Source organism: Gadus chalcogrammus, chromosome 11 (genome assembly GCF_026213295.1).
Source record: "Gadus chalcogrammus isolate NIFS_2021 chromosome 11, NIFS_Gcha_1.0, whole genome shotgun sequence".
In the NCBI taxonomy this organism is placed as follows: Eukaryota; Metazoa; Chordata; class Actinopteri; order Gadiformes; family Gadidae; genus Gadus; species Gadus chalcogrammus.
The window spans coordinates 16,219,111-16,246,267 of record NC_079422.1 but is presented as its reverse complement, the minus strand read 5'-3'; the positions used below and the strand labels follow the sequence as shown (position 1 = coordinate 16,246,267).

The following is a 27,157-nucleotide window of genomic DNA, read 5'->3' as shown; positions in this document are numbered from 1 at the left end:
TGATGTATATTTCTGTCCACTGCACAGTGAGGGTTAACACAACCCCCTTCCCCCCTCTTGACAGCATAGCCACCCTGTTTGAGGCACAACAGCTCAATAACAGCCAGCATTGCTCTTGAAAACAGATGAGACCTGATGATTGCATTGCAGCCTGGGCTGATTGACTGAATGATTTCTTCTTTATCTCCTCTGAGGGCTCTACCTGCTCAATGAAATCCGTAGACTCCGCACAACAGCCCCTCCTACTCAGTTTAACCCTGTCAGTCCCACACCCACACGATCCCCATTCTACACTTCCCAGGCTCCTTTTATTGCATGCTCTATATATCCAGGTGCCCATTGCATCTTGTTACATGCATCAACCCTCTTAGAAACGGTTCAACTCTGTGAATCTGGTTAGAAAACGTTTTGTTCTCGTACCTTTGGCCGTTTTCAGCAAGCCGAAAGTTGAGAACCAGGAATGCTTTGGCAACAAAATATTAAAGAAGGTTCAGGAATTGAACTCAAGAGATCAAAAAATCAATCAAAGTACGATTTTACTCTGAGGAACCGGTTGATCTATGAATTATAAATTACATTAAAGCACAAACAAATACTGGTATATTGAGTTTCTCTAGCTAGAAATTAAAACTAGAACTCCAAATTCCCCGCCAGGCTTCTCTCCTGTATTCTTCAATGGCACCATCAGTCGGAGACATTTGTACCCCGCTGAAGCACCGACCGATATTGGGTCTCAGGGTTGTATCGGCCACTTGCGCTCATGTACAGACACAGCTCCAGACACAGCGGGGAGCCTGTTTACACCGGGTTGGCGCTGTCAGCCCCCCAGCTGTCTGGGACCCCTGGTGCGTCACCCCGTGGCTGGCCCGATGCTGATGCGGATACCGTGGGGACAGCTGGCCCGGGCAGGAGGGGTCAACCTAAGTCATCGGCCCATCCTTTCAACCCGGCCAAGCAGCTCCGCCTGCCAGGCGCCTTGTCACAGATCAGGGGGGCACTAATTAGCCGCTTCCTCGTTAATGAAGCTTTGTTAATTATGCAAGGCAGTGGCAGGTTCTTGTTGGCAGCTCTGAAGTCCCAAGGGGGACCCAGCGGGTAAACCCCTGTGTGTCCCGATCGTGGGAGAAGTCGGACGGTGCAGGTCATGCTTACCGGGGAGTAAGTGACCGTGTGGACACCTGGGACAGAATGACGAGGGAGAAGGCACGGGCCAGGGAATATTACAAAGGCAATGAAAAAATAACGACGGATCTGTGGTAAGGAAATGAATTCTGAAGGACAAAGGGCCACTGTTAGAATCGTGGACCAGAACACCTGGTGGCATTAGAGAACAGTGTTAAACAGGGCATTTGATTAGCTCACGGCCTTGTTTTACATACCTTATAAAATGTCAAGTATGAAGAATAGCAGAGTATAGTTTCAGCACGCATGCACACAATACAATTAGTAGGACAGTGATAATGACACAAAGAAGGATCTTATAACTGCCTGTTATGCAGTCAGAAATCTAAATGCAAGGCCTTATTAACTACCTAGACGATGTTAGTTGATAAACAATTTGCTGAGTTAGGTATTATTACTATTCCTTTGCAAACTATAATAAAAAACCTAGACAGCAATTCCTTGCTATCATCAGCCTGTTCAAGATAGGATCTTGAAATTGTCTCTCCTTTATAAATTGTTTCAAATATCGTCCCAAATGCCACCAGGGATAAGGTGGGAGAAATGTATTGCAGACTTTCCCACGTAGAACAGGCCACCTCCAAAGTTGGTATAGCATGGATAATGCGATTCTCTTGTTCAGGGTTAATCAAGAAAACCACCATTACATGTCAGCTAACGGCAGGGACTGAAGGTCCCTCATGTTTTAGTCTAATAACCTTGGCCATCCAAGTCTCTAGTTCACTATTCACTTGCTCCCTTTATCCTTGTTCGCTTCCTGATGATTTCTTTTCCCTTAAAATTTCAATTTATTCTTTCATATAATGATCCCCTCTGCGTGAATAACATGAACTGTATTAAATAACAGTGAAAGAGGTTAGGAAATTGCATGACTTTAAGATTTTATGTATGCCGGTGCAGACCAGAAGTGTAATGTAGAAGGTTAAAAGAAGCAGTGGTAAGTTATGTGTTAAACATACAAATTAAACAGCAACAGACTGCTTGACTATGACTTATGGTAGGTGTATGGTTGTATCACTTATACCAAAATATATGTACCTCTATAAAATACCTACTACTAGTGCTCCTCATGTTCATAGTCTTCTAAAGTACTGCATGTATTCATCCCCAATGTTACTATTGTCAATACTGTTCATACTGCATATATCTTATTTAATATATATTCTAAACAAATGTACACACTGTAGTCAGTGTTTTGCAATTCTTGCTTATTTCTAAACAGCATTATTGTGTCTCAGTACATGACAATAAAGTTGAATCCAATCTAATCAAATTGCTAAATGTGCTTGCTATTTAGGATTTAACTGCTTTGTTTGAATGTGCACCAACATAGACGCAACCCAATGTCCAGCCCTTACAGCCACCCTCTGCTGATGGTATTTTTGTCTGCAATACAAAGAGTGTTCCTGCATCTGAACAAACCCCATTGCAGCCGACATGGTGTCCGGTCTCCAACTGGCCAACCCTAACAGGAGGGCTTGGAGTGTGAAATTAGCCGGACTCTGAGGTTTAGTGGCCACCAGGTGCGTTTTTTCCTTTTGTCTCGCCTTTCGTGTCACGCCAAATAAATGGTCCCTGGATCCCAGCGTTGGCGACACACTCCCTGGAGACGCCGCATGCCGGGAACCTTGCGGAAAATAGGCATTGTTCTAAATTCCAACAGCCTTAATGGGTTTGGATTCCAAATGCCTTATTCAGCCGGTAATGTCTGCTGCCATTAGAGCGGCGACCTGCGTTTGCATTCGATGGGGTGTATAAAATATGACCCGGGGAGAGGGGAGCTAAAAAGGTGCAACATACGTCAGCGTTATTATTTTCCAATGAGTGTTTGAATGGCTATGTTTGATCACTTCTCCCTAGAACAGAGATGAGAGCAACCATTAAGTGCTTGCTTTCCCCAGTCCAACAGCCCTTCTATTCCATCTTGGGTGCACTATTGAACTACCATTTCCATTTCATAGGCAACAGCACATCTTTTTTTGCGTGTTGTTTTCCCACCCCCATAACTCTGATGAGGCACGTACCCCCTCCCCTCCCAGCTCTTTGATGTCTGCCCTTCCTTGCTCTTTAACCACTAATGTTGTAGAGACACACTGGGGTTTCGGATGGATATAAATAAATAAAAATGTGTTTGATCTTTGGGAATTAGTTCAATTTAGGACTGTTTTTGCAATAACTAGAGCTTTCATCAAAAGAAATTGAGGGAAAAAGTTGGTAATCTAAGCTCCCTGGAATTAAGCCATCAAAGAAAAAAGGAATATGCATGACAATTAAGAATACAGGAACACACATTAGCGAGCCCATAGGTAGAATCCATACTATACTTAAGTGTGCCCATATAAGCAAACCCAAGCACCATTCAAATGCAATACCCAACTACGACCAACATGAGCCATCAACGCCTATAGTCTTCAAATTCTGCAAAAGTAGAGTCAGCCGATGCTTTCAATGGTGCCATAGAAGGAGGAATCAACTACTTATCTATGTATAAACTGCGTCTTTCATCCTCCCATTGAAATGTGGAGAAGCTCCGCCAACGCTATCTGCACGTTCATAAACACGCAAACTGCCGAGCTGCAAACTGCAATTTGAAAAGCTAATCAGCAGCCGACAGGCCCTCCCCGGTAAACCCTGGCTTCCTGACGCCATGCAGGAAGTACGGAATTTAATCAGCCTTTTCCTAGCCCCTCCTGACCTTACCCCCGGTTGTCAAGGCAACACTAATCTCAAAAGCTGCCTGGCAGGTGAACTTTCTGACAGGTGAACAGGAGCCCGGAAAAACTTCCCGACCACATGTAACTCAGGCTGGGTTTGGAACCCGCTGTGAAAAAGGGAATAACACAACGATTCGGTTTCTGTCAGTTAATTGCCTCACCGACGAGACCCAGGGAAGGGACTGCTTCATGGAACATCTATTTAAAAGATTCACAAAACAAACAGGACAACAACGGGGTAAAAGTAACCCTCTGATTAAATAAATGATTGAATCAAACTCAATTATTTACTAATGACTTTTAAGGTCATCTAGATTGTGTTTTAAAAATATACAGGAACTGAATGAGCTTAACTTTTGTTTCACTGGTAATGGTAACAGTATAAATGTTTCACAAACAACCATAGCGTCCCTTTGTTTTTCCCCTTTACGCCAGCCGGCTGACCTTCTCCATTTTCTACGGCCCATCTGCCATTACGATCTCTACTTTGTCCTGTGAGTGTCCAGCCTGTAAACGGATCTCGTCATGACATAAACATTCACTGTCAGCAGCCTAGCCAGGTTCACGTCAACTGAAGGGAAAAAAAGTTTCCTCGATAACAAGACTATTCATTACTCTGGTCTGGTTACATCCACTGCAATTCATTTTACACAACACAAAGGCAAAAAAGTAAAACAAACAACAATATATTTGAGAGACGCAGCCTGCTTGTCTTTGGAAGGTGACGGAGGTATTCAGGAAATAGGAAAAAAAAAAATCTGAAGTGCTTTATCTTCTGGTCATTTGATGCCTTGCAGCAGGATCAGACTATCAGTTGTGCTCATGATGAATTATCCCCTGTATACCTCCCTCACAACTGCTACACAACCCACAATATGCCCACTTAGGAGGTGTTACGGAAAACAGTCCATCTCGCAAATACATATTAGGGATGGGAAAAATATTGTATTCCGATACTTGCTTTAGTTTGAAGCACAAAATGTCAATATTCCGCCTATTTTTAATAGGCGGAAGCTAATTAATGGTACCATCCTACAGAGGATGCTTGTGTGTTCACCTAAAACCTAGTTGTGTGAAGTACATTCTGTTCTGTTTAACCACTTTAATTTAAAAAGGTCCCTGACAACAAAATCCACTCAAACACGATTTCTATACTAAAACACAACGATTATGTTTTCATTAGTCGTTTCACCCCAATGCAATAATCAGAGGCAAGCTGCTGCCCTGAAACGCAAGGATTGGTTTTCAGACTGTATAGGTCTATGTCATTATGGTACGCTGAGCTACTCTCCCATTACATGGGGGCCCCAGCTGCCGTTCAACGAACCTTGATTTTAGCCCCATGGCTCCACAATGGTAGAACGAGCTCCACACTGACATGAGAACAGCTGAAACCCTACCCCATTTTCCGCCGCAGACTGAAAACTCATCTGTTGAGACTGCATCTTCATTCATAAAAATTGTATAAACCATAAAAATTATATAAATCTTTCTCTTTTTTTATTATAAAAATTTAGCAATTGGGTATTTTGATAATATTTTATGTGCTTGCTTGATTCTTGATGGTTTTTATCATCATTGTTGAAGGCATTTATTGTGCGTCGCTTATGACAAAAGCTTAATAAATGTAATGTACACACAGTAAGTTGTTTGAAATAGCTAATAGTTACAGAGGGTGCAGCTTTAACACGGTACTCTCATTGTCAAAGGTGGATGAAGTACAATATCATACTAAAGGAATGATCTCAACTTTTAAAACACCAGGGAGAGACAGGCATTCCTAATGTAATCCAATGAGGACTAGTGTGAAGGTAACTCTTCAGTTAAGGCCCTGCATGTCATGCTACACTACTGACATTGTCGGTCATAATACAATATCCTACTTTATTATTTTTCTTAATCATGAAATGCAGTAAGAAAAGGACAGGGACCGGGAGCTAATTTACCATCTGTTCAATGAATCCAAAACTATCAAATGCAGAAGATCAACCACGGCAGGAAAATGTGAGCATTTTAACGTGTGAGAGAGGGGCATTGATTACAAAATGAGCACATCCGATAGATTAATGAACACGCTTCCATGGCTGAGCGATCAGGGCTCGTGACCTTGAGGCTCAAGGTACACGACCGGTACATGGAAACCTGCGCGACCCTCAGACTCTGCATTACATATTCTTGTTGCTCCCGGGCAGACGGCTCTGTTAAAAATTATTTAATGTGCGGCTGGGTGGGAAGAGGACAAGGGGATGACAGGATTAGGTTTGACTTTGAAATCTGAAACATTGTAAAGATACACCGTGGACTAAAGTCACAGAGAACACCGGGTCCTGAAACGCCCAGAACAAGGTGGCTTGAGAAACAGAAGATCCTGGAGAGCTTATATTACATTGATCGACACGCTGCCTTCCGGTCATTTCATTTTAAAAGCGTCTCACAAGATTGCATAAGCAAAAGGACCATCGGCCCATGCATTGTCACGGTTAATTGTGATATTATATATGTGGTCCGGACTAATGTCTTGATCTTTTGCCCCCCACCCCCTCCAAGATATAAATCCCAGCCTGGTATTTGGGGTACTTTGCAGTGAGGCGAGGGGAGGTTGCTATGGAGATGACCTGGTTGCCGCAGGGCTGTCTCACCTGGTGGGCAGCCAAGCCTGTCTGTTGGGCAGGAGAGGAGGGAGTCTACGATGGCTGCCCTTCGCTGGAGGAGGCTTGAGATCATGTCCAATCCCTCTGCGCCCAGCAGCTCATACAGCTGGAGGGGGAGAAGGAGAGGGGCGGGAGGGAGGAATGACATCAGTAGATGTGAGACAAAAACTAAACAGCCACATACACAAAAAACACAATACACACACACGCAGTATATTCATTGTATGTTTCGCCCCTCTAACATGTCTCCAGTGCCAGAATGAGCACCTGGTAATTAGCATCCGCCTGCTACAGAATATGCTCTGTCGCTTAGCCTCCCAAACACAGCCACCTGGCACTTAGCTGGTGACAGCAAAACAAAAACAACAACGACACATAGATCCAGAAGAAACAAATAAATAATGAAAGAGGGACCTGGGTGCCTGATTGTAGGACTACAGTGTTGGAGAAAACACGGATGGGATCAGCACTCAAACCGGGCCGATGTGCTCAAAGACACAGACCTCAGCCAGAACTCGCTGGCTCCTTATCAGCTGATATGCTACAGGAAAGTAAGAAGAAAGGATGGCAACTAATAGAAAGAGAGAGAGAGAGAGAGACATTTTTCCCTCAATGCACTTCAAGATAATTACCTGCATTGAGGCACATTTTGGAGTTAGCAGAGACAGAAATACCATACGATATTGAGTATGTTGCCTTTATCCCTACGCCCCCTACGTCTTTCCCCTTGCAAGGCCTTCTCAGAGAGCCGGCAGTCTCAGTACAGGACTGAGAGGGTTGTCCTTTAATGTGGGGGTCAGAGCAGCACACTCCCCCCCACCTCACCCCTGGCTGCAGGGTCTTTCTTTGTTGTCTGTTTCATACGTGTTCCCAAGTCGCAATGCTTTGTGTGCGTGTGCGTGTGTGTGTGTGTGTGTATGATGTTGGTTTTGTTTTGGTCTTTGTTTATAGAGAGTACGCCGAGAATCGTTTTACTGGCTCTCGTGAATTCTGTCCTTGGACCTTATTAAACAGGTGAGTACTCCTCCGAGACATTGAATATAGTCAAAGTCGACAAGTCCATTCAATCCTGCATAACTAATAATGCTGCAGGCAGTAGATCACTTACTCACAATTAGGCCTGCACGATAAATCGTTATAAAATCGCGATCTCGATTCACCCCTGTGTGGATTTAAGTTTCAAATTACTTTGATTTTATTTATTTATTTATTGATAAAACTAAAACTTCACTATAAAATATCTTCACATGGTGTGTCTTTTTACAATGACCATTTGTGGTGTTGTTCAGCAGAGAAATAGTCCGCCAAAGATGTTGATGTTGCTTAGTAACCGGACACGCTGGGGTTCATAAGTGACCGGACTACTTGCGGCGCTATAAGAAAGACGTGAATCAGGCAAAAAATCTGCTTTCCTTGACAGCGGTCGAGCTCGGTGTGCATAAAATAACCGACGGACCAATTGCGAACTGCTGCAACTGCTGATCCCATCTCTCTAAGTTATAAAGTAGCCGCACCGTAATATGTTACCAATGGTGCTGCTAACCCTAACAATAATCCTAACTATGGCTGGATTTTGCCAGGTACCGCACAATTCAATTCAATTCGATTCTTTAGGTCTTGATTCGATTCGTTATCGATTCGATTCGATTCGATATTCCAATTGCTTCGATATCGATTCAATAATACGTGCATATGACAAAAATGCCTAAATATTATTTAGAATTAACCATTTCAAAATGAGTTAACCATTTCATTGTGCTTTAACTAGCAAAAAGGGAATACACCATTGTATAGTATTGTTCCTAAGCTAAACTTGCAGCATAAAAGTCTTAATCATAACATGGACAAATGTAAAAGGACATGTACATTTAGGCAAACTCACTTCTAGATTACAATGACTGAGTTCTTCTTGCTTCCTTTTTTTTTTATGGAAATAATCGATTAAAAATAAAATCTGAATTGAAATTGAATCGAGAACAAATAAATTGCAGTGCATTGATAAATAAATTATTTTACCAAGCCCTAATCCTAACCCTAACCCTTATGCCAATGCTATTAAAGAATAATCATCAATGCTACTAATTAATGGATAATGAATGCATCGGTAGTGTCCCCCTAAAACATCCATCTAATGTATTCTGAATATGTTTGCAAAGGGTGCTTTGTCTCTACTTTCCTATCCTTTTAACTGAGGCGTTGCAGTCACACTAAGACATCAATTTACCATTTGAATTGGCTTTATGAGTAAATGGCTTTTCTTCGTATTCACACCCCCCCCACTCCATCCACCTCCACGCGTCCCCCCACATGCCAAGCACAGATGCTACCAGAAAATGTCATAATCCAAGGGCCACAAATGAGAAATAATATAACAGGCATGTTCCTTCGACTGTCGGCTTTAATGGCGCTGAATGCATAGCCTTTAAACTTGACTCTTGACTTTGGAATCACACAGAGAGAGCAGCGTGAAGAAAGCTCTCTACCACACACACACACACACACACACACACACACACACACACACACACACACACACACACACACACACACACACACACACACACACACACACACACACACACACACACACACACACACAGGGCACGTGTGCGCACGCACTCAAAGGGCATTCCACATCTAAAGATGTCAGTGGGAGAGTTCGGCTCCAAATGTCAACTACGTGAGGAACATTGGAACAGAATGTAACCAAGCCAGGTAGTACAATGCTCCCTTTCTTGGATGCAAGGAAGGTAGGTGAGAAAGGCAGAGAGAGCGAGAGACGAACGCACACACATATAAAGAAGGGAGACAAGAGGGAACGAGGTATTAGGCTAGTACCTTTTTCATCTATTAATTTGTCATTAACGTTACAAACACACACTAACAAACACAGAATTACCACAAAGACAACAAAACAATAGACACACACCTATCTACAACATATACCCCAAAACGACTTGGGAGGCATAGAAATCCACAGGTAAAACAATTGCGGTGAAGGGAGAAGATAGAGGAAAAACAGGATAACAATAAATTACATTATACAGGCTATGTAAAGCAGGGTTTTTTTGCTCCCAGAGAGAGCCAATGAGAGAGGAAAGAATACCTGTGATAAACAGTGTGGTAAATGTGCCAACAAAGTTAGCACACACCAACGAATAGAGAACAAAATGGCAGTCTCTGCTCTCCACTCCAATGCTTTCCCTTGAACATTTGTTCTATTTTGGCTGCATTATAATCCAGTCACTAGACTTTCATGCTGCCAGTCGAACAACCTTACCTAACTACCACTAGACTCTAGTGGTAGATAGGTGAGGTTGTTTGACTTGCAGCTGAAGTGTCTGGGTTTCGTACCCTAGTCTATTGTCGACAGTGGGCTTTTTTGAGCATGGTGCCTAACTCTACCTGCTAATTAGAGACATGCAACTAATAATGCAAATCACTTTGAGTAAAAGCAAAGCTAATATGGCGTGATAGACACAATGCTTGCATGTTATATTTCTGCCAAGTGGATCAGGGATATGCAGGATAGTCAGTGCCAAAGCTGATATGTCCCTGTGCGTATCAAATATGCCACCACCAATGGCAGATCAATTTAATAATTTGGCAGACTAAAAATAAATCAAGGGCATATTGAAACCAATGCTTGCATGCAGATTTGTTAATGTCAGCTCTAAAAATAAGTATATTCAGCTTTTTAATAAATTCAATTAAATCAAATGGTAGTTACGGTACATTAAGAAACAGCCGAAACAACTAACAAATAGGTCAAGTGATCGAAGATCAAGGTTGAACAGGCCTGAGTGAAGACAAAGAGTAGTTGTACACCTACGTGCAACAGATACGGATGAAGGTCAGGGTTGTTGGTCAACCTTACCTCACGGGCCTTGTCAAACCGTGTCCTTCTTAAATACCAAACCCAGTCTACACGTCTCCTTTAAGAGGAAGAACTGTGTCTAAGATAACCTCTGAAATACCAACATATAGTATTGAATATGTCAACTGACCATAGTAACCTTTCTCATTAGTTGCACTGGAGCCAAGATATTTTTGTTTGTGGAACGTTAAGAACATTTGGCAGCTGAGACGAGGTCTGGGTGCGGAACAAACATGTTGTTTATCAGTCTTTGCAGAATTGTGTGCGTCTTGTGCTGGTGGTATTCAGCAACCAGCCTTCATATATTTCAGCATAATTGAATGCGTGTAAATAATAATTTGTATAAGATTGCACAACTTTTAAATGAGTTGATGCAGAAATCTACTTCTACTCTAAAACGACTCTTATTGGCCAAGTGGTGTCAATGGGCAATCATGCCTTACAACACAGTTCAATCAGTGTCAACTCTGGTTAAAAGAAAAGTTCTGATCCAATAATTCCGTCAAGTTCCCTCGCCACCTGCAATACATTATAAAAGCCCGGATTATGACTGCAGTGGTCACTGGGCAGGTTTGTCAACCATGACCTATTTTGCTTGCGGCGCAATTAAGTAGATATGTTGACCTTTACGAAGATGCTCTGCGAGGAGGTTTAACAAGGCCTCCATAGTGCAGTGAGTGTGAGGTTTTGCCTGAGGCAAGGATGCCAGAGAATGACGATCAACTAAGCTTTTTACACAGTTTGTTTACTAGATTGGTTTGCCCCCTTGTGGTCTGGAATAATTGAATGCTGCTTGGAATGCCTCAATAGTTACAATATTTGTAATAAATGCTAAAGCTTATCCCTAACAACTACAAACTCACTCACCAATCTATCCATGGACATGCCCCCCCCTACCTCAAAGAACTTCTCAACAAACATAACACAACACGCTCCCTCCGCTCCACTCACTCTAACCTCCTCCAAATACCCAGAATCAAACTTAGGGTCATGGGAGATAGGGCCTTCAGTGCTGCCGCCCCACGCCTTTGGAATGCCCTCCCTGACACCTTGAGGGCACCACAATCCACTGATTGCTTCAAAAAAGGTCTTAAAACATTTATTTTTAAGAAAGCCTTTGGCTCCCACTCTTAGATGTTTTTAAACCCCCTTTTTATTATTTTTTTTGCTTTTAACCTGTAGCCCTTTGAGATCTTCGGATGAAAAGGGCACTATAAATTAAACGTATTATTATTATTATTATTATTATTATTATTAACTGTGCAATTGATCATTTCTCAAAACGGAACCAAATAATATATTCTATATATAGGCCTATATGTATATTCTATATTCTATATTAGATTTCCAGGGCCCAGTCAGGGTTTCATGCTGCTAAAAATGCAACCAAAAGAAAAAACACAAATCCATCAGAACTAGTATGCATTGGGCAGAATAAATAAAGATGGTTCACGCACCTCATTCTGAAGCTCATCATCACTCTTGTATGAGGCCAACATCTCAAACAGGGAGGTGCACAGCTCCTCCGGGCTGGAAGAGATCATGTTGCCTCCATCCAGGTACTTCTCCACCTCTGCCCTAAGAATGGCTCCATCCATAGAATTACTGCTGGGTGCGCCCGAACTGGACTCATCCGTCTGGCCTCCAACCTTCCCTGCCTGGTGGCTGCTCAGGAAACTGTTAAAGTCCAGGCCTAGATCATCCTCGAGGCTGGCTTCCCACGGGAGATCCAGGGGATCCAGCGTGTAGCTGTCATAGGAGAAGGCAATGTTGCGTCCAAAAGCGATGCCACGCTGGAGGTTGCGAGAAGAGCTCTGGGCCTGGACAAAGTCCTCCACAAGGGACTCTCCGAGGGTTGAGACAATCTTCGCCACAGCAGCACAAGATGCTTCGGCTGCAGCGGCGGGGAAGGGACCAAACATCTGTTTGATGGCTCTCGTCTCCTCAGTGCCCACATGGTCTTTGTTGTGGAATGTCTCAAAGAGAAAGACGGCAGCACTTTCAATTGTTTCCTGACCATTTTCAACCCCAACTGGAAATTAGAGACAAGAACACAATATTTTGCAATTTCAACAAATGGCTGTACATTGGCTATGGTTAAGGTTATGAGCTAAGGTTATGTTGGTCATCACCAAAATCATGATAAACTTTGACTGCAACAATGACCACCAATAATTGCGTTTAGTTGCACCATTATTGATTTAGACGATTAGGATTTATGTATGTTTTTTCAATTTATTTATAGATATTTTTTGTTTTATATTTTTCAGGACCAAAGCTATGGTGTTGCATAATTAATTTAGCAATATAGATTTAGGTAAAACCTCTCTATTTAAACCATGCCTATTTGCCTTATTTAAATAATACGCCGAACAATTCATGCTTAACCAGACATGGCTTCAAAAAGGAATAGAATAATTAATTGACCAATTAGAGTAAAATGTCATAAAAAAGAGGGACTGCAAGAAATGCAAAGATGCGTGAGGCAGAGGAGACCCAGTGAAGATGAAAAGGATTTAAACCAATTAAAACGGAGTAAAAGCATCAGAGTCTCCCCTGTATGCAGCATTGAGAGAATGGTTGCTTTCATCCTGTTCAGAGTGCACTTAAGAGCTTCTTGTTAATTTGGGTTTTTAAGCTCGGGTTTAGGACGTATAATGGCTGAGCGTATTGTGACAACAACAAATATCAAGTTAATGTTGGCCAGTGAATGCAAGGAACATTATCATACACGTACGGGGGAAAAAGGATTAAACAACAATAGTTTACTTTCTTTCATGATTAATGCTACACAAAAACGCGAAGAGTACTCATGTGTTGTAGGTCAATGTGATGGACATAAACATGTACAGCACAGCAGCAACCAAAACATGCCACAGCCTTTTAAATGCGGTAAGTAGAACTGGCGGCTTTGGCCAATTACTTTGTAGGTTGGATTTATTATTTTCAAACATGAGTTACTAAAAAAGAAAAGCCTGACAACTTTCATGACACAAGCTTGACGGTTGAGATGGACGGAAAATGGACAGATGAAAGACATCACACTTTGTGCGAGTGTGATGTCAGATTCAGATGTCCTACTGGCTTTCTCTCTCTAAATAGTGCTAGAGGTAGAATTTTCAGCAGGAATGTGGCTCAGATTAAAGCAAAGTTATTCCTTTGCCAAGTACCAAGGAACAAGCAATTCAATACAAAATTTAATTCACATTGGATTTTTTTCAAAAACGGTGCAGCAGTGACTTTGAACTCAATTCAGCTGTGAGGACTGGCAAAATAAGGGATTTAAACGTTTTCTCTTTCTTTAAGTAGTTGGTCTTATTTTGATTGACAATTGTGTTTCTGTTCAAACATTGTTCATTCAGCACCCTTGAGATGAATCTGAATGGAATTGAGATTAATACACTGTAGTGTTCTAAGGGGGGTTTGGCAGCCTTAACTTGCATACCCTGAGTTTTGGATTCACCACACACCATGTTCACGTAGCGTGTGGATTTCAATTCATCTGGCAGAAGCTAGGAAGTGAGCGCCATCACAACCACATTCACCATCACCACTATCCCAACGACAATCACCACTGCCAGCATCACCACAAGCACCAGTAAGGCCACCACAACCAGGACCACGATCACAAGCATCACTGCCAACATCACCACAAGCAACACTATCTCTACCTCTGCCTATATCACCAAGAGCTACGGGTGGGAAAAATGATCGATTCTTCAATGCATCGCGATTCTCGCTAGAACGATTCTGTCTCGATGCAGATAAATTTATAATCTGAATTATTGGGTGTCAAGCAACGAAGTTACGAGACAACCTATTGTTTTTGTATGAATTCTTATTATTATACCATCATGGGAGTCTATGGCAGCCCATAGAAAGCCTTGGTGAAAAGTTGTGAAATTTGGCACACTGGTTCAGGACCGTCCCATTAGCCCATGTAGCAAATTTGAGGTCGCTTGGTTATCAGCTCTAGCGCCACCATCAGGTCAAATTTGGACATGCATTCATGTTTGTAACTTTAGACCAATTCATCCAATATCCACAAACAATATATCATTGGATTCCTTGGGCCAAGCCGAGTTCAACTCACCCTATGTCGTCGTTATGCTACTCCTATCACACATTTTGTCCAATCATCTCGAAACTTGGCACACATGATCTTCAGGCCATGCTTGATATAAAACAATGAGATATTATTCAAATTCAAAACCGTTTGGCCGTCACAGCCAATCAAATTTGGAAGCAGGAAACGGGAAGTAAGCCAGTATCTCAGCAGCCCTTTGACATATCATAACCAAACACGCTCAGTGGATTTGGTGAGCTTTGACCTCAAGGGGGCGCTGTTATTAATGTCGATGTGTTTTAACTCCTCTCTCTTCACATGAGTATACTTCGAACAAATTTTCAATTTAGCTAGTAGTAGTAGTAGTATAGCTAGTAAATGATTTATCACAGAAATATCCGCGACAACCAATCAAATTTGACCGCAAAGCCGCAAAACAGGAAGTTAGCCAATATCTCAACATCGCTTTAACATATCATAACCATACTTGGTACATAGACCCAGGAGATCATCATGGGGACACTCAATACATTTGGTGACCATTGACCTCTAGGGGGCGCTATAATTAAGGAAGACGTGTTTTAACTCCTCTCTCTTCACATGAGTATATTTCAAACTTATTTTCAACGTCTGGTCATACTGTCAGACCGCCCCATATAGCTAATAAAATATTTCCCATGGCAACATCAGCAATTGGCCGCCATGTTGAAAGTGGTCAATATCAATATTACATATCCACAGGCCACAGATTATGTCCAATCATCATGAAACGTGCCCTATATGATCTTCAGACCAAACAGAACAAACATGCCAAACAGCTTTTTCTAATTCAAAACCATTTGGCCGTGACAGCCAATCAAACTTGACAGCAAAGCCGCCAAACAGGAAGTAAGCCTGTTCTCAGCATCTCTTTAACATGTCATAGCCAAACTTGGTACATAGACTCATGACATCATTCTGGGGACAGTCACATTGCTGCATGCAGCTATATTTATTATTATTATTATTTATTTTTTAAATTATTGAATTTATCTTCAGTGTGGATTGGCCAATCTGATTTGTCTTGACACGATTGCGATTCAGCCAACGCATAGCATACGCGCAAACTCACAGCCAGACACAAGAACTACTTCTAATTCAAGAGCAGCTTTTTCTTTAACCCATTTAGGCCTAAAACGCCTGCTAAAAAAGGCCTTTTTATGCCTAAGAACTTTTCTGCAAACCCCTTCTCAAAACCTGAGGGTTTTCAGAGCAATATTCAACATTTGTCAACGCCTACTAAAACCTTAATTTCTCAGGCTCTATAGCAGATAAAAACATGAGGCAAAAGGCATTTGAGAGATTAATTCTTTGGCTGTCAACTTGACTGACTTGCTTGGCCATAAACTTCCACTGCATATTTTTTAAAAATCATTAAACATCAAAAACATCAAGAACATTTCAATACAGATCTGCTTTTATTTCATACTTTTGAGGTACCAAAGTGACAAATGATAGACACTGAAACACAGATATAGAACAAAACCAAAACAAACCAGAGGGTTACTTCTTCTTTACCTAATAATTTCAATTTTAATTAATGTTCATTTTCTTTATTGTATTATTTTGATGGATTAAAGCGTCTTGAGAAACCATATAATCATAATTTGGTGGCGAGTGTACAGATTAACAGAACAGTACAGTCTCAAGTCTAAACACAACTCATAATTTACTGTTGAGTGCTGCGGTAATGCTTTCCAAAGCATTACGATATATCATTTAGGATATCATTTAAATCTGGTCCTGTGTCATCCTGCATAATTTCATTAAAATCCGAATTAATTACTTTGTCAATATCACTTTCCTCACTTGAATCAGCCATGACGGATCGCTTGCAGTGTTTCGAATCGAAACATTCTCCGCATGTATGATTATTTCGACCAATCACAGAGCATTTTATTAGTCGGTCAAAAATCCCTAATCATCTCTGTCACTCACCCCAAGAGTATTTCAGCCAATCACAGAGCATATTATTGGCCACGTGCCTCGGAAAAGACGACGCCGCTCCAAATGACACAGACGCGTTTGCCGGCATTAATGGTAAATACGCATTGATGCGTGATCCGGTCTTAAAGGTAAACACGCACACATGCGTGATCCGGTCTGAATGGGTTTTAATGACATAGAAAAGAAAGATTAGAAAGAAAATAAAACTGAAACCTATTTTTTGCATGCTTCCATATTGTGTTATAATGCAAGCTGCATTGATTATTGCATTATTCATAGAAAGTCATATTTGTGACAAAAGCTTTCTCTCTTATAAAATATTATAAGTTAATTCATCTGTTGATGTCTTTAATGATCATCACAAAAGTAGGAAGTGATTAGCAAACTCTGAGTAGCAAACACAGATGTATATATATTCTTTTGAAAATCACGCATGGAAATGTACATAAAAAGAATTCTTGTATCGAGATGCTTCGATAATCGCTTTAGAATCTAATCGTTTACCTCATAATCGGAATCTAATCGAATCGTGAGGTGCCAAGAGATTCCCACCCCTACCAAGAGCACAACTACCATCAACACCACAACCACCCCAACGCCACCACAACCACCATAACCACTATCCCTACCACAAGAACCACTGCCAGCATCACCACAAGCACCACTATCACCAACTCTGCCTACATCACCACAAGCACAACTACCCCCATCAACAGCCCCACAACTGCCAGTATCACCTCCAGCACCACCCCATCCATCCCTTGGTATCTAGATAGGAGGGAATTGCGGGCCACAAATGGAAGGCTTTTACATCTCTCGTAGTTGCTCGAATGACGGCGGACAAAATGCTCTTCAGCGTTAATGGAGGTGATACTTATTTTAACCAGGTACAGGTTAGAATATAAATATGGATTAGCCTTTAGACTCTTTAATGGAAAAATGCATTCCTTCTCATGAATTGTAATACGTTGGTTAATTTAATTGTATATAATTAACATAATTTAATCATCACACAATCAACAGCTTCAACCTCCCATGATTTTAGTGTGTGGGCTTTACAGACCTTATATCACGAGAGGAAAATGTAGAAGCAATTGAGTGGCATAGCACTGATAAATTACTAGAGATTTATATCTAGGGACATACACTCTACTAACACTGGAGTGAAACGTGAGGGTAATGGTTCTTCACATATAAGGTGGTGCTCTTTTTTACTGAGAGAAATCGTACTCTGTGCACTGAGTGAACATAACTACACTATCTTTCTAGGTGATGCATCTATAATGTCTATAGCAGTCTATGAATGAACTATTCGTGAAATGTCTTTTTCGATATATTGTTCTTGATCCTTCTTCATCTTACGGGAATTGCTGCATGCACAGATCATGAAAGTGAAATGATGCATACATGAATTACAATAGGTTTCCAGAAGGGAGAGGTTGAAATGGTTTATTTACCGATCTGTCTGGCTGCCACGAGGATGTTCTTCAGGTCCGGGCTAGCGGTTGGCTGCTGGGGCTGGTCTCTCTGCTGCGTGCAGAACTGAACCACCTTCTGCCATGTCAGACCCTGTCTGGCAAACAGCTCCTGACGTTTCACACGCTTTGACTGATGAAGGAATCACAGTAGGGGATAAAATGGTGAGATTTTGTACAGCTTTGCATTTTAGAATGACATCCTACTCAACTGCACATGCATACGTTATATACACCTACACACAAACCAGTGTATATGCAATTTCTGGTTACAAGTAAAAATGATGAAAATAATAAAGTTGGGGCGGGCCATTCATGAGTTGGTCCAGGATATAATACAAACAGGAATTTCACACATTGGGCATGAAACAAGCTTAACTCTGTGTGAAATACACCTCCATCCACATATGTTGATTATTTTCACCATTTTAATAAGGTGACTGCTCTAATTGGCAGGTTTTGAGCTCACAGCTTGGAAAAAACTCAACTAATAAATATAAAAATATAATATCTTTTATAGAAATAACAGGGACATAGGCAAATTCATGTTGTGTTACTTGTCAGTTTCATTTAAGTTTGCAAACAAGTTAAATTCTATGCAGTTCATTTTTTTAATATGCAATAGAATGTACTGATTACATTATATAACCTCTTCTAATTAGACAACTGTTATTGACGGTGTCACTGATAGTATTTTACTCTCTTATAATGAGGATCTTGCAAGTGATTTATTTAAGCAAATTCTTTAATTGAGCTTAAAAATAATATATTCAGCATCGTTTCCTTGATTTGATTACATTTATTATTAATGGTCTACAATTTAAAGAAAATATGACTAAATAAATATTACTATCTTTATTCTATATTAAAATGCTGTACACAAACTCTATAACATGCATGTATGTATGTATGTATGTATGTATGTATGTATGTATGTATGTATGTATGTATGTATGTATGTATGTATGTATATATGTATGTATGTATGTATGTATGTACTGTATGTACTGTATGTATGTATATAATATACCACATAGATGTTTGAAGTACTACATGTGAGACGGAGGCAAAAAAGATCCGTTCAGCTGTTGAGCATGAGATCTCCCCGGGATAGAAAGCTCAGCCGTAGGAGGGAGGATAGGCATTAACACAATGACTCCATTACAATCAGCACTTCCATGTCCTCTAAAACTAAGGATTTTACCACAGGCTAGAAGATTATCTCAGGGTGACCCTGGCCTTCTTTTCCCTAGAGAAGCTGTTTTGAGGATTCAATGGACGGTGTGTCTGACAGAGGTTGTGCTCTCAAGATCTGTCCCAATTTCGTTTCAACTCTCGAGAACCTCACTTGTGGCAAAGGGTTTATTTTTGGAAAAGGCTGTGAAAACTGAAAAAGCCAGAACTGCCATGAAATACAGCTCATAATGAAGTATTCAATTAAAAGGCTGACATAGGGGGGAAAAAAATCTCATTATGCAACAACAACAAGGCAGTTTGTTAAATGTCTTGTAATATAATTATATCATGTAATGTAATGTTACCACACAAAAATCATAAATATTTAAATATGTTATTTTTATTTTATGGCATTATAAAAGTTTATTATGACAGTGACCTTAAGTTTCACTTGAGAAACAGAGAACAGAAAATGCTAATACTGATATTTAAGACTGATATATGATACTGAACACTCTTTTTAGTGTTTCATTGAACCATGTGCCCTTTCATCGGTCACCAGCCTCAGCAGTGCTCGTGGTCCCCTCTCTAATTACGTGCACCCTGTGGTTAGAAATCTTGGTATTATGCTGGATAGCTCTCTGAATTTTAATAAACAAATCAATAGTGTGGTCAGAAGTGGTTTTTATCAACTTAAGAGTAATAACAACTCTTAAATCCCTTTTATACCGGAGTGATCTTGAAATTCTCATACATGCTTTTATCACCTCAAGACTTGATTACTGCAATATTTTATACACAGGTCTTACTCAATTTAACATCCACAAATTACAGATGGTCCAAAATGCAGCAGCCAGAATGCTCACTGGCACTAAAAAGAGAGAGCACATCACACCAGTCCTGGCTCAGCTGCACTGGCTCCCTGTTAAATTCAGAATAGATTTTAAGATTTTGCTCTTTGTTTTGAAAGCTCTTAATGGCTTAGCCCCCCCTTATATTGCTAAAATGCTTTCCCCAAACTCCACCTCAAGGTCGCCCTGGTCATCCACAAAACAGCTCCTATCTGTCCCCCGTACACGTCTTGAAACGAAAGGTGACCGGGCATTCTCTGTTGCTGGCCCAAACCTATGGAATCCCCTTCCACCCCACATCAAGTCCTCTACCACCCTTGCCAGTTTTAAGTCTTTAAAGACATACCTTTTCACTCTTGCTTTTAACAAGACTTAACACCCTTAACCTTCTACTTACTACTTTTATTGCTTTCTTTCTACTTATTTTATGCATTTATTTTTTAGTCAAGACCTGTGTATCCCTGGGCCCCTTTCATCAACTGTTCTGCCCAACCCTGACTTCTGTCAATGTAAAGCGCTTTGGGTCAACTCCTGTTGTATTTAAATGTGCTATATAAATAAAAGTTACTTGACTTGAATAACTTGATCCCTTGAATAAGTTAAAGGTCCAGTGTGTGAAATTGAGGTTGCAGATTGCAACCAACTGAATCCCTCCCCATCCATCCCTCTCCAACGATTACAGTGGCCTGTAGTGGCCTGTATTGTGTAAGGCAGTAGGTGTTTTCAATAGGATGTGAAGTTATTTATACAAAACACAAATGTCAATGTAAAACTATAGGTCATACCATGCAGGTAAAGGTTATTGTGTTATGAACACGATTGTTCATTGTGTTTTTTTCCAACGTCATAATAATTACAGATCATGGACCTGAATTGGCCCGTCCACATAAGACACAACAAGGGTGATTATGCAAATAAATCAGTTGATCCAATCCCACTCAGTTATCTTTGCGACCATGGACACTACATTTTTGAGGACATGGCGGAGGTAGCAGCCTTCTACGTTTCTCACGCAAAGTCTTCTTATTGCATCCATCGTGGTAAACTAAATTCACCTTAATCCCTAAACGTGAGGCTACTTTTAGTTATCGAACAGGGATACTACATCAAAAACAAACCTTTCCAATACGTTGATGTATTGAAGAATGCCCACCCACTTAATCCCATAATCCCCCTCATCCGCGAACTGTCATTAACTTCACTATTTTACCGTCTGTGCAGCGGTTGATGTCCACGTCCGAGAGATGGCTAAGCATCTAGGACACTTGTAACGCCACGGTGCGTTTGGATGTGGAACGTTCCTTCAAAAACGACGTTTCATAAAAGTAAACCCAAATGAGTCAGAGCCATGGGAATAACACACCCCACTCCTTCCTACAACTCTTAGCCCAAAAAGCATTTTCTTAAAAACGTCTCAACATAACAATATAAGATTTCTTTTCACTGAAATATGACCGTTATTGAGGTAAGATGGTTGATGGCCATGTTGGAGAGAGGGTTAAGCTTTTTGGACAGCTATACTATAACCTAAAGGTGTCTGGGGATGTGAGAAGCTCTGTCCAGGCAGTGGTTTATTTTGATGTCCACATCCGAGAGAGGGTTAGCTTCTCTGCGTCTTCTCTGGCACCAGGGTTTGTGGTGCATTTTCATAATTTTCATATTTTCACAAAATGACATTATTTTAAAAAGATATCAAAGTTGCCATGCAACTTTTTCTAATCTCATGGTATTTGATTTTGTGAAAACAGGGGGTTTAACTACACCTTAAAGATCCCTCAAGGTAAATTAAATGGTAAATGGTTGATCCTATTCGTAAAAAATAAGTTTTAGAGCTCATAGAAAGGAAAGTTAAAGTGTCGCTGCTTGTAAAATAACACAGCTGCTACTCAATTCATTAAGCAGATAATGAAGTCCAGCTGTGCACAGTAGACTTGCACAAGGACACATTTGGGACAACTGACATAAAGAGCATGAGCTAAACCCACCCTGCACACCAAGTTTCCTAATGACCGTATTACCCTCGAACCAAAAGCTGACCAGCTGTTTCTGGGTAGAGTTTTAGCATTGAATTAATCAATGAATCATGTCATTATTTTCTCTGGGGCTTTCAAATAGGTGTCTGCATTCAAAAGTGGTAATGGTAGCTTGATATTCTGGGCTGGCATCAAGACAGGGTTTTATGCTGGGTTTTAAGATACCTGTCCTCATCCGGAATAATGTATCCTCAAGATGATAGTGTTTGTAACATCGACATAACAAATAGAGATAAGAGGGTTTATAACATGCAGGGCTACAGACTACAATAACTTTGTAGCTTATCGATAGGATCAAGTAGTATCGGCACGTTTCCAGATGCTTCTTATGGCATCGTTTACTCACCTTTAAATCGTAGACCTGTCCATCTATGTCATCCTTCTTACTGACGTTGGAGAAGGAGCGCAGGGCACCTGTGAGACGTGGGGGGGACATCACTGTCCACCTGGGTTCACTGATCTGACACAAAACAGACAGAAGATAACCTGCTGTGAGACCTGACACATTGAGTCCGAATATCACCCACAAGTTAAACACAGATGAGCTGGAATGTATCTGTGACAGGTCTGTTATCATAAATGTACGCGTGTCTGCTAGACACTTAATTCCGTCATTCAACAACAAGTCAATCGTTCTTGTGCGTCTCCGTACAGCAGCCGGTATGCTAACATTGGCTACTGTCTGCCACATCTCTAACTACCATTGTATTTCAGCGATGACAACACAACTAAATATTGCAAGGGAACGTGTACACAAGTGATCTCAAAGCGGGTAATAGATAATACCTTTTTAATTCACAGTTCTTTACTTTTCTATGTAAACTCTCGTGTTGAATAAGAATCACTGTGAACGATGGTGTGTAGATGCGGATGTCAACAGAAGCGGAGACGTTAGGAATTGTGGGTATCGAAGTTTTCTTCGACATAACCTACTATGGGTCTGACTGTTGAAGGACTACATTATCCACATGCACTGTGGTTGTGGCAGTTTTTACGCAGATACCTGTAGGCAAAAAATTACGTGAACGATTACAAAATGATTGAGTAAGCATTTTTAATATTTGAGTAGTTGATGTAAACATGTTATTGACTGCAAGCATTATTTTTAATATTTATATATGTATTTATTTTGCCACTCACAAATTAACTCTTCAATAGGCCTATCCTACCTTACAATAACTAGGAAGAGACCCTAGATTCTGATATGTATATCTATGGGAAGAGACGACCTTTTACAAGACACGTTAACGTACGAGTTAAAGTTAGGCAAATTTATTTTCTATGCACTTTTGTCGTTTTTCATGATCTGCCTTCAAATCCCGATAGCGGCAATAAATAAATCAAATTCTTTGACAAAAATGAAAAAGAAATCATATAAACCGTCCAATAATTTATTTCGGCCCGAATTATATGATTGGATGACCCACATGTCTGTCAACCTATTGCACTGCACAATTATGAACTATACCAAAGGAATGACAGTCGCCTGCCCTACTCTGCCAAAGATTGACAACGCAGACTTGTTAGGTCAGAGGCCTGTAGCACAGATGGCTTCGCACACTCACAATTCCGGTTGTTCCCTGCTCGCGAGACGCAGGGGGTGCGCGGAGGCGCGCCCGCAAACATATACAAACACTCACACGGTTCCCCTCGCTTCCTTCAGTTTCATTTTCCGGATCCGTATGGAATGGGAATGAAATTAGTTGACAATGCTGTCTTGATATCAGGCTAAAGCTCACTCAACCGATTTGCAACGTTTATATCGGTGCATCGATAGATTCTTGGTCATTTTAAATCGATTCAGGGGCCCGCGTATCGATGGAGTCGCATCTGTATTAATCCAACCGGATAGCGATTCGTATCGGTGAATCTTACACCCCTATTATTTATGTTTACATGGATGGCATACTACCTCAAGTTCTATGTTTATTCGGGTTTTATATATTATGTTGATATTGTATAATGTTTGATCCTAAATAAAGTTTCTGCAGTTTCTAACAGATTGTGAGCAGGAATGATGTTCTTATCTCATCATACTGTGCTTTCCCATGTGGGTAAGGTTGCATTTCTAAGACATTCAAACTATACAGTAAAATCCCAGAAACAGATATTGTATCAAAAGAAAAAAAAAGAATTCAATTAAAATAAAGATCAAAACCTCGTCAACGACTACTAATGACGTACTGTAACTGGGTCTCGAAGGGTTGTCGTCCCATTTCGTAGGGGTAGGATTAAGGGGTAGGGATAGGGTAGGGGTAGGGATTTTTGTAGAGCAATCATGGCCTCATGTCTTACTCCTCTTCATTTCATCTTGCCAGGTTGCCTCATGGTGGAGTTATGCATGAGAGCCCCCCCATCCCAAACAGCCCTCCATCAGACCTCAGTGTCCTGTATGCATGAGTGATACCCACTGAAATTCAACTGTGCAGTTTGTGCCAGACAGGCTACGCCGCAAAACACAGTGGTGAGTAGCGGCAAATGATTCATTTTTCTCACGCACAATACATCAGCCGTATTATATTCACATGCAAGTGTATCCGCTTGTGCACACACACACAAAAACAAACACGCAAATGCAACCCTTGACCATGCTAAAGGGCAAAGAATGTAGAAAACAATGAATCAGTTTGAGTTTTATTCATCTGAATTTCTCATGTTTCAGTTGTCATCCTGTATATTGTTTTACCCAACAGGAACCTTGTTCCAAGTGAATAGCCCGCAGTTGACATTACCATTGGCAAAGGCAACTGCAAACATTTTTATGATTCATATGTTATTGAATTTTTCAGTTTTTATAACTTGCAAACATATATAGATACAATTATAACCTTGTCATATGGTCTTCTTTCATCCGATACGATTTGACCATTATATTTCTGTAATTGTTATGCATTTATCCCCTCAACTCTCATAGGCAGGAAAACCTGCCTGTAACCACACTCTCGTTTAAAAGCATTTCGTTTTCCCAGCTATTGTTTGACCAACATTAGAGTTGGTTTTAATGTATATTGCAATGCAGCGCCAGGAACCCCCCAGGAGACATGGTGTGTGTCTGAGTGTGTGTGTGTGTGTGTGTTGTGTGCGTGTGAGTGTGTGTTAAATTAAGTTCTCAAAAGCGGGGTTTATGGGAAAATAATGAGAACTTTCTGTAAAATCCTTGGTTTAAATCCATGATATCTATTCCAGAAAAAAATGAATAAATTCTATTCCTGCTATCGTCTGGGCATACTGGGCCATTTGTTTATGTCAGTGCTCTGCCGAGCACCCTGCTAATGTGGTTGTAGAATTCCTCGTACCTGCTTCTCCCCCAGTGCTGGTAACCTAGCCTAATTATTCACATGGTGAAGTGCGCTCCACGGTGAAGACCTTATCCCACTGCACAGCCACGATACACAGATACATCCTAATAACTCACTTCCCTGGAAGCTGCATGCAATCTGCCACGGGCATCCAGCAGCTATCAGAAAAAAGAATGTGCATGTATGCATATTCATGTGCGTGTGTGTATGTGATTTTTTTCGTGTTTTTGTGTGTCTATTTTAATGCAAGCATAATTATGCATCACAGGATTCTCTTACACCACAGTGATTTAAAAGGACTTGGGTATCGACTGGGCTATGGATTGCTGATGGCTTTATGAATTTACCATGAATTATTCACATTTTTGTTCTTTCTTTTTGGTGGGGGAACCAAATTATATGTGGCTCTACTTGATTTGATATAGAGATTGTGAAGATAGCAAAACTAACCAGTTAGGCCTGAATGAAACATAATCATAATTCAGACTTCTGTGCAGAAGTCAAATTCAGAAAAATTATACAATTATGGCATTTAATCAAAAGAAGGATTAAATGAGCAGTTTACTAAAATAGAGTGTGAATCACTTGTCTGTTCACATTGTCTTTTATCATGCAAGGCTATGTGAGTATAAGCCTGCAGTGTGTCTGTGTGTGTATGCCTGTGTGTGGTTTGCTGCTGCGTGTGTGTGTGTGTGTGTGTGTCTGTGTGTGTGTGTGTGTGTGTGTGTGTGTGTGTGTGTGTGTGTGTGTGTGTGTGTGTGTGTGTGTGTGTGTGTGTGTGTGTGTGTGTGAGAGAGATTGTGTCTGACTGCGTGTGTGTGAGTGCCTTGCCTGTGCCTACTTTTGTGTATTTGTGTGGCCTGCTTGTATATGCATGCTTGTATGTGTGTGTGTCCGTGCCTGTGTGCATGTGTGAATGCCAATATATGTGTGTGTGTGTGTGTGTGTGTGTGTGTGTGTGTGTGTGTGTGTGTGTGTGTGTGTGTGTGTGTGTGTGTGTGTGTGTGTGTGTGTGTGTGTGTGTGTGTGTGTGTGTGTGTGTGCATTTGTGCGTGTGTGTGTGTATGCGTGTGCGCGTCTTGTGAATCTGTAGCTTCAGTGTGTGTGCCAGGAGAGGGAGGTTACCTCTCCCGAAACGCAAACTCTGTACGAGGCTCTGTTCATACAGGATAGTCTGCAGTATTTCACCAGTCCCTGATCCCAGACACCACCTTCAATCAATAGTCTGTGTTGGGCACCGAGGGGAAGAGGAAATGGAGGAGGAAGCCTTGGCACTAACTGATTATTCCACGGTGGGTGCCCCTCCGGTGGCCCGGGGGGCCGTTAGCCCACTGCTACTCTCTTGATTATCAGATGGGAGTCATTTGACATAGTGCTACTTCACGACTGAGCTGGGTCTGTTCCACTGGCTGTACGTTCAAGGTCTGCATTACAAGGCGTTGGGACAAGGTATAAATCACAGTAACTTTACAGGGTCTCTCCGCGACAAGCAAAGTTGTTGAGTCAATACACTCCTCGAAAGTTTGTTTGTTTCATATTGCTTACTCGATGCTGTATTAATAGAGTGCTTTGCAAAATCAGTGTTTGGAGACCTACAACTTTAATGCATGATATCTATTGCATTATTTCGTTTCAAAGCAGTCCGTTTTTATGTTTCGCTTTTGACTTTCTATCTATATGTCAATATCTCTGTATATATCCACTGATCGTTCTAAAACAACAATCAAGTGCCTCTGGCAATAAATCCTACTGAGAGAACAGTTTGGTACTGCACAATGTTCAAGTTGACTGAGATCTGAGATTCATGATTCGAATTGCCAGGCAGTAGGAACGCAGCGCTGGGAAAC

The 27,157-nt window shown here is 41.1% G+C and overlaps 1 protein-coding gene across 1 annotated transcript in view; it reads right to left on the bottom strand.

The window, feature by feature from the left end:
* The window catches only part of ascc3 (activating signal cointegrator 1 complex subunit 3), a 98,827-nt gene extending 75,919 nt beyond the window's left edge, over nt 1-22,908 (bottom strand). The window contains exons 1-5 of the mRNA XM_056601394.1: nt 22,798-22,908; nt 22,358-22,471; nt 17,934-18,084; nt 11,882-12,456; nt 6,536-6,653 (exon numbers count right to left, since the gene is read on the bottom strand). Coding sequence (XP_056457369.1) covers nt 6,536-6,653; nt 11,882-12,456; nt 17,934-18,084; nt 22,358-22,447 — 934 coding nt within the window. The 5' untranslated portion in view covers nt 22,448-22,471; nt 22,798-22,908. The remainder of the gene's footprint in view (nt 1-6,535; nt 6,654-11,881; nt 12,457-17,933; nt 18,085-22,357; nt 22,472-22,797) is intronic.
* Between the last annotated feature and the right edge of the window lie 4,249 nt (nt 22,909-27,157).